Raw genomic sequence first — 15,978 nt, forward strand, 5'->3', positions numbered from 1 at the left:
CAATGAACTTTCACTGTTGGAGACACACTGAGTGGGAGAACACTGCCATACAACAGCTCAGTAAAAGAGACTTTCTGACGCAAACCTTACCTGCTGCGTGCTCAGAGTTTCACTAACCAATACTCATTATATCAGCACGCAAAAATGTAGAGAAGAAAAAGCAAGCACCCAAGTGGTAGGCTCCTCTGAGAAAGTTCCAATCTGTGATGAGTTTCCTTCCCTGGGAGCCAGTTAGGTCTCTCCAAAGACAAACACACACAGTCTTGTCATATGCTTTTTTTTTATTACAATATTCAAAAAACTGGGTATGCAAGTTTAGGGGATCTCAAGACCCTTCTTCAACTGTAGGAATGTGCCATCTCAAGACTGTATAGTCAAACTATAAAGAAATTCAAATGTAAAGAAAGAAAAATGCAATTTCTTCAACATTCTATGTCTGTTACTACCAATCACATATGCTTTTATGAACCCTGAAAAAAATTTCCCTGTAAAGCAAATTTCATATATATATATATCTACATATATATGTATATGTATATATATATATATATATATATATATATATATATATATATATATACATATATATATATATATATAGTGTGTGTGTGTATATATAAAGTATTGGTAGCACCCTTCCCCAAAGATCAGCTGTTTTCCTTAGTCACCTGTCATTAGTGTCAACAAATAGCTACAGATTCATATTACTTTGAGAATTAAATACGTAATTGGAAAATTCAAACAAGCTGAAGGGCAAGAGGGAAAAAAAGCACTATGTGGATGGCACATCTGGGGGTAAATTACCAAAGCATCTATCATTCTGCGTCACTGGCTCCCTCTTGCAGACTGACTTTTACAAAAACCCTCTTTTTTATTGCAAGCACAGCCTCAAAGGCACTGGGCAGTCCCCTCACTGCCACCTCCCCAAGGGTTCCAGTATTGCTATCTGCACCACACATGCACTGAATCCCGCAGAGCCTGGATACCACATCAGGGCACAGGCCCCAAGACACAGACTGCTGGCTGGGCCCAGCATGGCCTACGGGGAGCTCTAAGCACCAACAGACACAGCTTCTCAGGTCATGTGTGCATTCGAAATTCACAGCCTCGCTGCCTTCTGAATAAGCCTGTCTTTTAATGTGTGTGTTTGTGTGTATAAAAGACAAATGAAAAAAAAAACGTGAACAACTGTGCCCCTTCTGACCCCCACTATCAGAAAGTGGCTGGGAGGTGGTGACCATGGGTGTGGCTGTGAGGGTCTTGGGGAGCTATGGGCTATGAACAGAGCTGAACAGAAAGACAGACTCAGGCTGCGGAGGTGATCCAGGCCAGATGGGTAGAGGTGGCCAACATCACTGGACTTTAGGAGGCGAAGGTGGCAGCGAGGCCGCAGTGGACAGGGCACAGGCAGGCCACTGCGCCTCCCTCACTGCAGGGCTCGGACGAGGTAGAGCTTCTCCCCATGCTCGCTGGTGAAGATGGGTGCCTTCTTGTAGTGTTCTACCAGCTCATCCATGCTGTGGAATCGCCGCTGCCCAATGCAGTAGACATTGTCCACGAGCTGCACCTTGAAATGCTTGTTCTTCCCTGACGCTTTGAGAGACACGGAGAAGTCACTGGGCTGGGGAGGAAACAGAAGGGAGTGACCACCAGGCAAAGGCAGGAAGCTGCAAAGGTGACAGCCTGACTCAATGTGACCTGCCCACTGGCTCTGCTATTTTAAAGTCTAGAACAGCATAGTCCACAGGCTAGCCCTGACCAGGCCCAGATTCTCCTGTTCTCAAATACAAATGACATTTTGCTTAGTATGGTTTCAGGGACAAATTTATCTTGGTTGTTTGACAAGCAGAAACTCATGACAGAAAAAAATGACAACCGCGTTAACCTGAAGTCTAATAGAACTTGAAATTTCTATATTCCAAATTATTTCTGATAAACTGGCTTAACATTCAGGCCAGAGACTTCACTTCTTCTATTAGAAATTAAGCTATCAAAATTATAATTATAGGCTCTATAAATAAATACTAAGGATCATATAATAAATGTTTTAAAGGCAGTAGAAAATTCTGGTGCATTTTAAATACAGGTCATAAATGAACCAAAGATGGCTTCACTATACTTCCAGCACAATTTCACATAGAAAAGTTTAAATTCTGATAATTCCAGTGCCTTATTTATGTCTGAGTATATTTTAGGAACATGCCAGTATTTTTAGTAAATTTGGTACATTTACTAAAAAAAAAAAAATGCAGGAAGGATATTGAATAGAGAATTTTTTCTTTTGCACAAAAGCATTGATTAATTTAATAAATGACAATTATTTACTGAATGCCAATTACATGCTAGGCAAGCCATGCCCTGAAAATGTGGTAAGACATCACTATGACATCTAGTGAGGACTAAGGACTACTGAACTCTATGCAGACAAAACAGTGCTCCACAGACTTCTGCGGCTGTGCTGCTCTCAAATCATCACGACTCTCAGGACCAAGTCAGATGGCTACAGGTATTCTCAGTGTTGCAATCCAAGGTAGGTGCCACTTGCTGTGTTGAAAGGAAAACAAAATAAAACAAGCACTGCCCAGCAGGTGTATCACCAGGTGGGAAGGCCCAAGCCTTAGCATCGTGAGGTGTTTCTCTGTCATCAGTCATGGAGTCATCATCGTGGCCAGCCACGTACACCGCGTTCAACAAACAAAACCATATGCAACTCAGCAATTCAACCATTTTCCCAGTGGGTCCACGTTTTCTTCAAAGCAATTTCATTTCAGTTTTGGGTTCCTCGTTATTAATTTTCTCTCAGTTATCTATGCCCTGTGCTATGGAAAGATGGAGGTGCTCTCACGCTGACAGTCTGCCAGGAGGCAAGCTCTGTGCTAATCAGACATTCTTTAACCAACCTCGACAAAGCTACTTTGTTTTCAGTGTTGGCAGAAAGAGAGTAAGTAGGTATGATGCACCTGGTGCTAAGATGACTTTTTGGATAGGGAAATTTACTTTTAATTTGAGCTCCTTAATTTAACACCATGGTGTGATTGGGCTTGTGTGCATTACATCAGTAAAATGACACTGCAAAAAAGGTAACTTTTAATTTTATGGCTTCCTTCAGTAGAAATCTTATAAGTTAAGGACACAGAAACAATTCATGCCAAGCCAGAGTACAGAAAGCAAGACAATGAACAATTTGCACTAGTGTTTATTTTTACATGGAGCTGGGTACACATCTCTTACCCAAGGTACTTAGGACCACAGAAGTGCTCTGGATCTTGGACTTTTGACTTCTGGAATATTTGCATATGCACTGAAATGTTTTGGGGGTGTGACCAAAGTCTAAAACAATGATTTATGTTTCATAAACAGCTGACACATATAGTTTGACAACACAGTTCTATAGAATAATTTAAAAAATTTTACACTTGTGGCCCATATCAACCCTCAGGACATTTCAGATTATAGTGAGAGGTACTACACATGCGCCTGTGACCAGCTCTCCATGAAGTTATAAGGTTATAGACCAGTGTTCTCTCCGAGCATGTGCTCAAGGAGAGCAGCACCAGTATCATTCAGGTGACTTTACCCAGACAGATTCCCAGGCTGGCCCCAGCCCTGCTAAGCAGAAATTCCCCTGGGGCAAAGTCTGGCCACCTGAGTGGCCTTCAGGTGATCCTGATGCAGTTTGAGAATGAAATAAAATTTGGGAAAACCACCAATAGTGTTGGAGCCCCTGATAAATGTACACTACCCCTATCCCCACCAGGAAAAGAGCAGGTGTAATTTAAGAGCCAAGCAGACAAAAGAGGGAGTAAGTCTCCCAGTAAACTTCACCAAACCTCTGTCGTGCCCTTCTGACTCTGCCTAGACATTCCTTGAGAAAAACTCCCCTGGTGGGACAGCTGAACTTGCTGGAGAAGGGAGGCTAAAGTTTGCTCCCTTCACAAATGAGCCAGGCCCAGGGCCAGTGGAGATGGAACTATTCGGCAAAGAATGAGTGCCCTGAAGGCTACTGCATCATCATCTGTGCCTGGCTTTCTGAACGAGCCACAGAGACATCAGATGGAAGAGCAGCATGCCACATGTACCCTGCTAAGAATACTGTGACACGTACTCAAAACATCACTTGTCTGAAAACCCCAACACAGAAGGCTACAAGCCTGTAGCACCTGGTGATCATTTTCAGTTTTTCCTCAGGACCAGGGAACAGCGGTAAGCTCTCCCCAGGCAACAATAATCTTTGGACTTCCTAAGCACTAACGCTGGCTGGTGAGTGGGCTTCATCCTCCGCGAACCACACTCATTAACCCATGTTTCAAAAATGCTAGGACACTGGCTCTGGCTGGTGAAGCCACTGTGCCTCTCTGATCAGGTGACATTAAGATTTTTGGAAATTACCTTTGTTGGGACAAAGTACCTTCCTAACACATCTCAAGGGCAAAACAACGATCTCTTACTGAATTTCTTTCCGAAATGGCAGAGGAACTTTTTCAGTGGATGTTGGACATGGCTCTCAGCTGTGTGGCAGAGACTGTTTAAGGAAAAGCCACATCTACTTGCCTTCCCAGAACCACATCCCTAACACTGCTCCACTTGAAGGTAGCGTGACAGCATATGGACCATGGTGCCTCCTGGAGCCATTTGATGACCTGCCACACACTTCAGCCTCTCCAAAGTAGAAAAGCCCCATGGAAGGGCCAGGACGAGTCTGCTGGGCATCATCCCCTGCACTGCTCAGCATATGTGTTTTGTTAGAGAAAACTATGGTTCACCTCTCACTGCTTATATGATTTTATCTCAGTGCAAATATAAGTGATGTGATTGTCAGACTGCTTTAAAGCCTAACTTCACAACTCTTCCATAAACCAAATGAAGATCTCAATCTATAAGACAAACATAATCAGTGTTCTCTGCAACCACAGCTAAGAACTCAAAATAGGCAAAAACAAACAATAAAATGGAAACCAAAAAACAATTGTCACTGAAGTAGACCTAAAAGGAACCCAAAATGGCCCAGGGAATTTCACGGAAGAGGGGGTGGAAGATTGTTAAGAGCCCCTAGTTGGGATGTTACGCCTCTTCCCCATAACCAATGGCTACCCCCATAATGCACGACCCACAATCCCCATTGAGGAGGGTCCCTTTGGGCAGGGGACAGGGATGAGGGTAAGGCTGTTACCAACATGTGCTATTTATACACTGAGCATGTCCATAACTAATAAAAAAATAAATAAATAAACCCCAGAAGGTTCACATTGGTGCAGCAAATCTACTAGCCACACAGACCTTCTTCATCCTTAAGAGCATTTGAACCAGATTTGGTTTTGATTTTTTTTTTTTTTAGGGAAAAAAAGAAAAACCCTTATTGTGCACCAGCAATTTTATGCACGCTCCACATAAATATTTCTAAATTAAGCTACCAATGTGAGGGATTTCAATGAGAACATTTCTAAATGCTGTTATGACTAAATTTACTGATATTGACATCTTTTCTGTCTGAAAAGCTGTTCTTTAGCTGCTGGTGAAAGTGGATAACTGACCACTTCTCTCTCATCATGCCTGTAGGCCTGAAGACCCAGTGTCTGGATCCCACAGTAACAACAGAAATTGTATTCCTGAGGTCAATAGGTCACAGTTTTGACCCAAGTCAACCAGCACATCATTCCAGCCCTACAGGGGCTGGGCCACAGGATGAACTGGGTAACTTTAGAGCCACACTGGGCTGGGTGCTGACTCCTCTTGCTAACTCTACAGGCACATTCTATATTATCAACTCACCCTTTTTAGGTGAAGAAGTTCCTGGGCTTCAATGAAAAAAAAGACAGCCAGGACAAGTTTTCTTGACACTGACTTGGCCTCTGATAGGGGCAACACAGCCAGGTAACAAGACATCCACATCCCCGTGTTAACCCCTGTTGAAGGGGGCCTGCCAGGGGACGGAGGAGCACATGGCTCAGGGATTCAGGTCAGCCAAGGCTTCCCAGAAGCAAAGGTGGCAAGAATGAGATGGGAGAGACGCATTTGCAAGGGTCAGGGCTTATGCTCTCGAGTTCCCCACACCTGGACAGGTCTGGGAAGGTGATAGCTATGTAGGAAGAGTTGATGGGAGGGTCATGTGACAGGAACTTGGTGAAGGGAGGAAACATCATGAAACATAAGACCTAAAAGGCTGGGAGCAACAGAGAAGACATCCACATGGCTGTCAGCAATCAGGAGCTGCTGGCTCAGCTAGTTCACTCACTCACCTTGTTAAAGTTATTGTTAGGTCCCCCACCCCCAAACACACACTGTTGAGTCATGTAGCCCAAACTGGTCTCAAACTCAATATATAGCCGCAGATGACCTCGAACTTCTGACCTTCCTACCATTACCTCCGGGTGCTAGGAGTACAGGAGTGTACGACCATTCTCAGTATGATGTGCTTCTGAGATCAAACCCTGGGCTTTGTACATACTAGCCAATAGAGATTCTTTTATTTCCTGACCAAGTACTGTTAAAAGGTTAAAAAAAAAAAAAAAAAAAGGAATGAAATATCCAGTGACTTTTCTTGTGGTCAGTATATACATTAATTATTTCTTGGCAAAATACTTTTCCTGCCTGAATCAAATGTGCTGCGTGACAACAGCCTTCGTACGTTATTACAGTGGGACCTGAGGCACAGATGGAGAGTATCACGTCTCAGATCTCAAGTTTCAGGGCAGCACTCCCTGGACTTCTGGCTAATACCACCCTGAACCACCTTTTCAGATGTCTTCCTATTTTGGACCTGACACCTTCCAAAGCTCTTTACAAGGATGACAGATACAGTAACTGAGCAAATTAAACAATGACAACTTGCATAGCTTCTCAGAAAATCAGTTAATTTTAAGTATAGCCTCCTAAGTAAGCATCTCCACAGACTCAATGCAGATTGCATAAGTGAATAAAGATTTATGGCACACATGCAGAGAGGCAGGCCAAGAATTCTGGATTTTCTACATCAGGCAGGCTGTGTGCACAGTGGTACAGGTTAGATAACCACACATGGAAGACAGAAAGGATATAGTTCCCTCTTCACAGCTAAGAAAAATTGAGACGTAGAGGTGAGAAAGGAAAACAAGAGGAAAAGAGGACAGAAGAAAGAACAGGTAGTAGGCATTTGGGTTCATGAGGGGAAAGAGCCAAACAGGTCTGCTTGCTTGTTCATTTATTCCTCAAAATTAGCACAGGTCCAACTGTGATCTGAAATACCCAGCACTTCCCAACCTCAGATAGTGCAGGTTGGCAATGTTTGTGTTGCCAGAAATATGTATCTCTCTCCTCAAAAACCAGACTTCCTGACACTCAGAGATGAGATTTTAATAACTAAAAGAAGAAAAACATTAAGCATTTTAAAAATTTTATTTATTTATTTATCTGAGAGTGACAGACAAACAGGGAGGGAGGGGGGAGGGGGGGGGGAGAGAGAGAGAGAGAGAGAGGGAGAGAGAATGGGTGCACCAGGGCTTCCAGCCACTGCAAACTAACTCCAGACGTGTGCGCCCCCTTGTGCATCAAGCTAATGTGGGTCCTGGGGAATCGAACCTCGAACTGGGGTCCTTAGGCTTCATAGGCAAGCAATTAACCACTAAGCCATCTCTCCAGCCAACACTAAGCATTTTTTTTTAACACAACATATCATCAATTGAGAGCCTAGCTCATTAACTTTGCAATGACTTGGGATATGAGACAGAGAAAGAGAGAGAGAGAGAAAGAAGAGAAAGGTAGAAAGAGTGGATATGTGTGTGTATGGGAATGCCAGGCCCTCCTGCCACTGCAAATAAATTCCACATGCATGCAGCACTTTGAACATCTGGCTTTATGTGGGTCCTGGGGAATCAAACTAGGGCAGATGGGCTATGCAAACAAGTACCTTTAGTCCCAAAGAATATGTTTTTAACTGGCATTTGTGTAGAAGATATGCTTCCCACACTGCTATAATTATTCAGAAGTCAGGCTTACCATGACAACCACCATCAGGTGGGTCCCAACCCCAAAAACTGCATGCGAATAAAAAAAAAAGAAAGAAAATGAAGGTATCTGCCTCAGAGCCCTGTAAGAACCTTTTCTATCCCCTAATGCCATGATGTGCAATTATTCTAAATCAGGAACCAAAGGGCTCTGGTGGTCGTCTGGGCTTGGCTGTGAAACCCTGTCTTTGACCTAAGAAATGCTGAAAAGAACAGGAAAAAAAATGACAGAAGAGGGGAAGGGAGAGGCAGTAGAACGTGAAAAAACATAACAAAGGGATCCATCAACTTGTTCACTAAAGCAGGGCCTTTACATTCACAGAGTGGACCTGAGAACAGACCAAAAAGCATCAAGTCCAAACTATTGTCCTACCAACAGAAAACACTTCACACACCCTGGAGCCCGTTGCCACCTGTCCTGAATACAAACTACAGCTCACAGCTTAAACGTGCCCGCGTATGTGGCAAGACCACTAGGACAAGCTGCTGTGCACAGCTGCAGGCCAAATGAGCCACAAACCAGTGTTATGGGGTAAGCAGAGATGCTGCTGTTTCCACCCTCTCACACGTGGAAGCAAAAAGACCTGGACACATGGCCAGTGTGTCCTACCTCAGTTTTCTAAATTAAGGTAGAAAAGGTACTATGGTTGTTTGAATGTCAAATGTTTCATGTGTTTGAATACTGGTGACCCCAGGTGGTGGCACTATTTGGGAAGGCGGTGGAGCCTTGACAGAGTAAGTGTGTCACTGGGGTCCCTCGGGGTGCTATAGCCTAGCCCCACTCGCCACACTCAGCTGGCTTTTGCTACTTCTTCCCCTGCTGATATAAAGATGTGGTGCCCAACTGTCTGCTCCTGCCATGTTTTCCCAATCATGATGAAGTTTTTCTTGGAACTATAAGAAGGAAATAAACCCTTTCCTTCCATAAGCTGTTTCTGGTTTGGTATTCTGTGCTAACAGCAAGAAAGTTACTGCTACATGTAACCAGAATAAAAGGGTTAAAACACTGCTTAGAAACAGTGTACTTGTTCTTTTATTCAATAGAGACTATGGGGTGTGTGCACATTCTGAGACAGAACCCAAATATATGTGTCTGTCCCTATCCAAAAAGATTTGCACCTCCCCCTCCAGGCTCAGAGAGTGACAACCAATTATATGTATCCCACAGAAAAGCAACAGATCTTTCTCCTTCGTTGAGAAAACCCAGGGTCTTTCTAAGGGGTAAGTACTTTTCTCTTTCCCTCAAGTTGTAGACAAAACAATGAATGTGGCTAATTCCCTCTACCATGTATTTTTGGTCCCTGTCCATCCCAAGAGGCCACTTCTAAGTGTTTCATTGGAATTAATTACACATCTATTTGGGCTCTGGTAAGCAATGTAAACCGAACACCTTATACTCTAATTGGTTTTCCAATGCTTTCTGCAAGTTTCTGCTTCAGCTAAAAGTGCTTCTGCCGTTCATTCCCCATAGGTCTAGAATCCGATCTAAGGGAAGCCAAGCACAGAGCCTCTGTGGCGTGAGAGCAATCCCATGTGTCCTGCCAGCAGAGATAAATCCTAGAGGCTTGATCAGCACATCCCTGCGATCAGATTTCAGATGCAGTGAGCGTTACCCGTCCTTACAGAACATCTAAGGCTGCCGAGCCTGCAAAGCTGCTGACACCATTAGGGGTCCAGTTCCCACTAACACAATGCCCCTTCTGCTTCAAAGAACAGACCTCAGTTGCCCTTCTCTGCAAGGGGCTGTGAACTCCTCAGATCAGGACCAGGAGTCCAGAGTGTGGATCACTCACTGTGCTGTCATCTGCACTCGTCTTAACAGTTTGCAGTTAAAACATGAAACCAGAGCCTAAGAGAACCGGTAATGTTTGAACACACTATACTGTTTAAAAATCTTGCTTGAGGGTTTGGAGGAGTACCTGTAAAGGTCTCTACAAAACTGGTTATTCCTATCCATCAAACACAGAAGAGCTGTCTGGGCCAAGCTGCCTGGCCCTTGCAGAGAGTCCCAAGGGAACTACAGCCCCCCTGCACTGGCCACCCGCTGGAAGAGGACTAGGACTGGCTGTGCCAGACTAGTGGCCTCACTGTTTGGATTTCCATCCACAGAACTCATCTCACTTGAGTACCTCACCTTTCTGTGCAATTCTGCACCTAAGTACTTTAAGAGCTTTTCAGAGAGTTTCATTGGCACTCCCAGCAAGAGAGATGACCTCAGGATTATGTAGTTTACAAAGAGAAACAAATCACCAACAAAAGGCTGCGTCAGAAGGCAGGCAGTCCCTGGCTCAACACTGTGCAGAGAGCATCAAGTACAGGCAATCACGGGGCCCTTTTATACCCACAGCCAGGAGGGAAAGGGGACCTGTGGCTTTAGAGTAAAGAGGGGAGCCTTAGGACAGGCCCACAACCACCTTCAGGTTGGGTTTGCTTTTGCCCCTCCTGCAACGAGCTCTGGATATACTGATGATAAACTTTAGCTCACAAATTAGGCATGGTTAAAGATTTAACAAGTAATAACACTGGAAAATATGAAGCTTCTAAAACACACGCCAGTTCCAACCTCTTGATTATTTACTGTGAGAATTTTGCATTAACAATTCTCCTGACCAGGGCTGGCTGCGGCACTTACCGAGGACTCGCTGTCCCTAATGAGGAAGTCGCCCTCGACGCCCCGCTCGTTGAGCGCGCACTCGGCCTGGTGCCGCGTCACGTTGCCGTAGTACCACTCGCGGCCCGCGAAGCGCCCGCTGGACGAGGGCCCGGTGTAGCTGATCTGCGGGGCGTGAGCGGGGTGCAGGGCTGGCCCGTCGCTGAGGACCACCACGTAGTTCTTGGGGACAAGGCCCACCTGGCCCCGGGCGTTTTTGCATTTCCACCACTCAGGGTCATTCTCGGGCTTTTCGATCACCTCCATGGTCTCCCCCTTGTCAAAGTTGAGCTCCTCCTCGGTGACCGAGCTGAAGGGGTACAGCGTCTGCACCACGTGCAACACACGCGCACCCTGCCCGTTGCTCAGCGTGGCGCCCCGACGCAGGCTCAGGAAGCTGGGGGCCTCGGCCGCTGCTTCGTCCGCCTCCTCCAGCACGTAGTTGGAGGGAAACCAGCCCACCTGCCCGTTGAAGCTCCCGCGCCACCAGCCGTCGCTGCACTTCTCCATGACCGTGACGCGCGAGCCCTTCACCAGGGACAGCTCATCCTCCCGCTCGGCCACGTAGGCGAACTTCACGAAGGCCGGGATGTTGAGGTCATAGATGCGGTCAGCGCCGCTGCCATTGGCGGGGTACTCAGCATCCGTACTGGGCGTTGGAGACGCATCCCGAGCGCTCGGCTTCCGGCGAGTCTTGCCCAGGCCTGCAGAGACACAGCAAGGGCTCAGTGGACTCGGGGTACACAAGGCGCACTACACCGGCTCCCGCCCTGTCAGGATATGCGCGTTTTGCACCTGGACGCAGACTGTTTTCAAACCACACTGGCTGTCTGGAAAATAAAACAGTGTTGGCTGCATGGTGTGTTGAAGTTGCGTGATCTGTCCTTTATACCCACTAAAATAATGCCAAAGCATGTATGACAATAACGAGAACAGAGGAAAGTGAAAATGTCCTGGAATGAGGTTACCTAGCTTTAGAGAACCTCTAGGCCATTCCAGCAGAAAAATAAATATTGGGGAAAAAAAAGAAATAAAATACCTGAATTCTTACTTTGGGTAAGAAGTTGGACTGAATGAATTCAAATACCTGTGGTCATTCTATATTGGATCAGGTCTAGCCAGCAGTCTGTATTTCTACACTGCACACCTTCTCCCACACAGATGCCCAGTCCTGTCAGAGATTACTGTCTGGCATGGTTTCCACAGAAAATGGCCCCAAGAACAAACCGAAGTGGAGAGAACCAATCTCTCCACTCATCACCCAAGGTCAATGTTTCCTCCAGTTCTAGAAAACGACAACTGTCCCCACATCTTCTGGGGGGGGGATGGGGGCTGAGTGTGCTGAGGCCTGAGATTTGGGGAGGTATGACAAATTATGAAGGAGGTCATAGACAGCAAGAAGGCAGGTCAGGGTGGGATTGAGGGTGTGACCTGGGTGGCAAGTATATGAAAATGGGTACATGAAAAAGCCCATGTCCCCATCTTTCCTCTACTTCCCTCTACAGCCTAATCCTGCCCAAGTGCAGAATTTGTGCAGGGTTGGCTGGAAGAGAAAGGACAAGAACCCTGGTCGTAATGCCAATGAATACAAAGCAAAATTTAATTTGTTCCATACATTTACTCTGAGGATACAGGGGAACAGGAAAAAAGTGGGGTTTGGGGGAGGGAAGAGTGGGAGTGGTTGGGCATGGTGTCTCAGGATAAGAGACAAATGAAATTACACTAAGGGTGGCATTCCTTCCTGTGTGGACAATGGTACAAATTGTAACCCTGAGCTCAGGCTAGCCTGCAATAGGACACAGTCAGGTCTGGGGGCTCCAAAACTCCTATCACATTCTTCTGTCCTGGACTTCCCTGAAGCTTTGCTATGGTTCTATGAAAACCGAGTTCACAAGTTCATGCAAAGATAAATCTGTTGTACTGTGGCCATGGCGAACCTCAGAGGAGCACCACACTCTGGGCCCTGCCGAGGCCTGATAAAGGTGTCCCCCATAAATGTAGGTGTTCTCAATGACAGGTTCTCAGCTGCTAGATATTCAGCAATTAACGTCTCCTGGACACAGTGCCTTGTTGGGGACAGGCTTACGGGTGTTATAGCCAGTTTCTCCATGCCAGTGTTTGGCACACTCTCCTGTTGCTATTGTCCACCTTATGTTGGCCAGGGTGTGATGTCCACCCTCTCTGCTCATGCCATTGTTTTCTCCTGCCATCATGGAGCTTCCCCTCAAACCTATAAGCCAAAATAAACCCCCCTTTTTCCCACAAGCTGCTTTTGGTCGGGTAATTTCTGCCAGCAATGTGAACCTAACTGCAACAGAAGCCCTGTCTAGGCTCTGGCTCCAGCAATGGCTCTAATTGTAAGGTAAATCCAGATGAGTGTATTAGTTACTTTCTTGTTGCTATGATAAAATACTGTCAGGAAGTCGAAGCTTAAGAAGGCAAAACTGCCTTAGAGTTCCAGGGGATACATTTCATCATGGCAGCAGGCCAGCTGATCAGACTGCATTGGCAGTCATGAAGAGGGTGAACAGAAAGTAAGGGGGCTCTAAAACCTCAAGTCCCGCCCCCAGAAGCCCTTGTCCCACTGCAAAGTGCCATCTCCCATAGGTTCCACAACCTTGCCCAACAGTGCCATCAGCTGCAGACCCAGTGTTCAAACACATGAGCCTAGGGGGCTATTTTATATTCAAAACAAAATGGGGCAGATAGTGACTCTCCTGCTTCTTGGTGTGTACATTTCCTATTCATCTTCCCTCTATATCACTTAAGTCACACCACCTACTTCTTCCCTTCAGAAATCCCCAGCATGTCTTTTTAAAAAAATATATATTTATTTATTTGAGAGAGACAGAATGGGTGCACCAGGGCCTCCAGACACTGCAAATGAACTCCAGATGTGTGTGTCCCCTTGTGCTGGCTTATGTGGGTCCTGGAGAATTGAACCTGGGTCCTTTGACTTTGCAGGCATGCGCCTCAATTGCTACACCATCTCTCCAGCCCTGCACCATGGTTTTAATAGGGTAGTAATGAGGATTTCTTCCCCTCACAGAATTTGACACATTTTCAACGAGAGGCAGGCTCTCATACCCATTTCTCAAAGACCCAGGCCATAATTTATTCACTATTAATAACTAACCAAAATATGGCAGATCAGAAGTATTATGCAGAGCTTCTGCTCAATCTCATTGCATCTGGGGACAACATATTTCCCGGTGTTGTCTCCAGAGTCTTGCTCATTTTGGTCTCAACAGCAAACCACAGTGCAGGTGCAGGCTCCACTGAGGACAGAAGAACCTCCCACAAGCAGGTGGCTGTGTCCAGAGAGGTGCTGGTCGCAGCTTCCTTCCCTACATATGCGGACCCTCACCCACAGAGAACATCTTGACGGGCCTCGTGCCTGACACCTTGGACCTACTGAGGCATGGGGCACCAGAATGCTGAGCCCAGGCTTTGCAGGTGTTTTGCTTTCAGTTCTCATGTTAATTATAAAACCGCTACAAATTGTGCCACAACTTCACCTGCACTTAATAACAAAATCACATGTGCACTAGGAATGCACTTCTTGTACAGTGAGCAGACAGATGGCATTATTTTAAATGGCCAACAGCTGAGCTGGATTTAAAGATAAACTATACCTTTCCACTTTTGTTACAATTTCCCAACTCTAGGCTATCAGATCTCCAACCCCGAGTTACATTTTTACTGATGATAATAGGCACATTTAACTTTCCTGAATAAAATTACATATATTAAAGGCTGAGTTCTAACAAAAGTTTGAATATGTCATACATTATTAATGCTAGTAATTTAAAAGTCAAAATCTTTCACATTCTTCTCTGAAGATGAAGGGATGCTACAACAAAAGCCTTTAAACCATGCTCTGACAATCCTTTCCCAGGTGGAGTTCAGGAAATTTAAGAGAAAATGCCAAACAAATCTGATAGTCCTGAAATATATTCAAAGTCATCTCATCTAGATGGAGTGTGCTCAAGTTTTAGGAACTCTAGGACAATACCACACAAAGTTTGCCAGATCGGATCTATAACATAAACCAGACTGAACTCAAAATTTTCCTTATACTTAAAATGCAATTTATACTAAGTTATGATTAGAGGTTATTAACTTATGGGGATTTGCTCCTCTACAGTTAGGACCTATTATTACAGTCACTAAAGATTATGAAAAGCCTTTATTAATTACTAAATGCCACATGGACCCAACAAGATTTGATTAAGGGACAAAGGAACCATAGTATATTTTCACATAAGACCAAGTATTTAATATTTTGGCTTCTAACTGCTATTTATGTCACTGTATACTGGTTTGATTTGTATCTACTTCTTGAGGCAATTCTGGTTAACATCAGCTGACACACTGACCAGAGTATCCAGTACAAAAATTTATCACCAAATACCAGATATAGGTAAAAAGGCAAAACTCCAACTTGCCAAGTATAAGAATAACACAGTGAATCTCAGTTTAACCTGATCAATGTCCCTTCTCTCTTGTGCTCAAAGGGCTTTTCCACCTGGCTTAGCAGGTACCATCTCAGCAGCATCTCTCATCTCATCGTAGCAGGTACCTGTGGCTCTCCCCCACCTGTTGTTCTATGAGCTTTTCTGGGACCATGTGGGAAATGCTGTCTCTAAGAGGCAGTGCTCAGCAGATGCCAGCAGCATACTTGTAGAGGAAGAGAGTAGGGTAAGTCCCAAAGACAGAGCCCCAAAGCATACAACATAAAACATACATTCTCGTGATGTGTGTCAACTTGAATCTTTTTCTTTTTAAGCCATGTTTCACCTGCCTTTCTGTCCTGAAAATGTAAGGTCATCCTTCCTTCTTCCTCAATCCTTCCCTCCTACCTCCTTCAATGTGCCAAACCATTGACTGTTACTTGGGAAACTGGTATCTGTGGGTGAGTAAACTGAACATAGGACTGGTTTGGGGACACCTGGGTTTAGGTGTGGCAGTGAGAATGACAGACAGACAGACACGCATGCTTTGTGGACACCATAAACCACTGCATAGTGCACATGTTGCTTAAGCCTAGAGTGCTTTGGGATTTTCTACCAGAGCTCTGTGAAAGTAGCACCTTCATTAGATCTGACCCACCACCAGACATAATCGTCTAACCCCAGTCTTCAGCCAGCTATATGATGTGATGGAAGGTGGCCTGAATACATTCACTGTGGCCATATATTAGAGTGTATCAAAGAAACCCTGTGGTGGTTCATACATGGGAAAGGCTATTTGGTGCAAAGCAATCCAAAGTCAAGTTTAAATAAGACAGGATTCATGTAGACGTGCCGTCAGTTCCTTTGGCCACACAGTTACTCAAATATGTTACTA

General features: G+C 45.1%; 1 protein-coding gene across 3 annotated transcripts in view; it reads right to left on the bottom strand.

Annotated features, from left to right (window-relative positions):
• Positions 1 to 263: 263 nt before the first annotated feature.
• Nck2 (NCK adaptor protein 2) overlaps positions 264 to 15,978 on the bottom strand; it is a 153,741-nt gene continuing 138,026 nt past the window's right edge. For all 3 annotated transcript variants that reach the window (XM_045148140.1, XM_045148141.1, XM_045148139.1), the window contains 2 exons: positions 10,612 to 11,333; positions 264 to 1,621 (listed from right to left, as the gene is read on the bottom strand). In XM_045148140.1, the coding sequence (XP_045004075.1) occupies positions 1,427 to 1,621; positions 10,612 to 11,333 (917 nt within the window). In that variant the 3' untranslated portion in view covers positions 264 to 1,426. The remainder of the gene's footprint in view (positions 1,622 to 10,611; positions 11,334 to 15,978) is intronic.

The sequence above is a fragment of the Jaculus jaculus genome, chromosome 4 (genome assembly GCF_020740685.1).
Source record: "Jaculus jaculus isolate mJacJac1 chromosome 4, mJacJac1.mat.Y.cur, whole genome shotgun sequence".
Classification (NCBI taxonomy): domain Eukaryota; kingdom Metazoa; phylum Chordata; class Mammalia; order Rodentia; family Dipodidae; genus Jaculus; species Jaculus jaculus.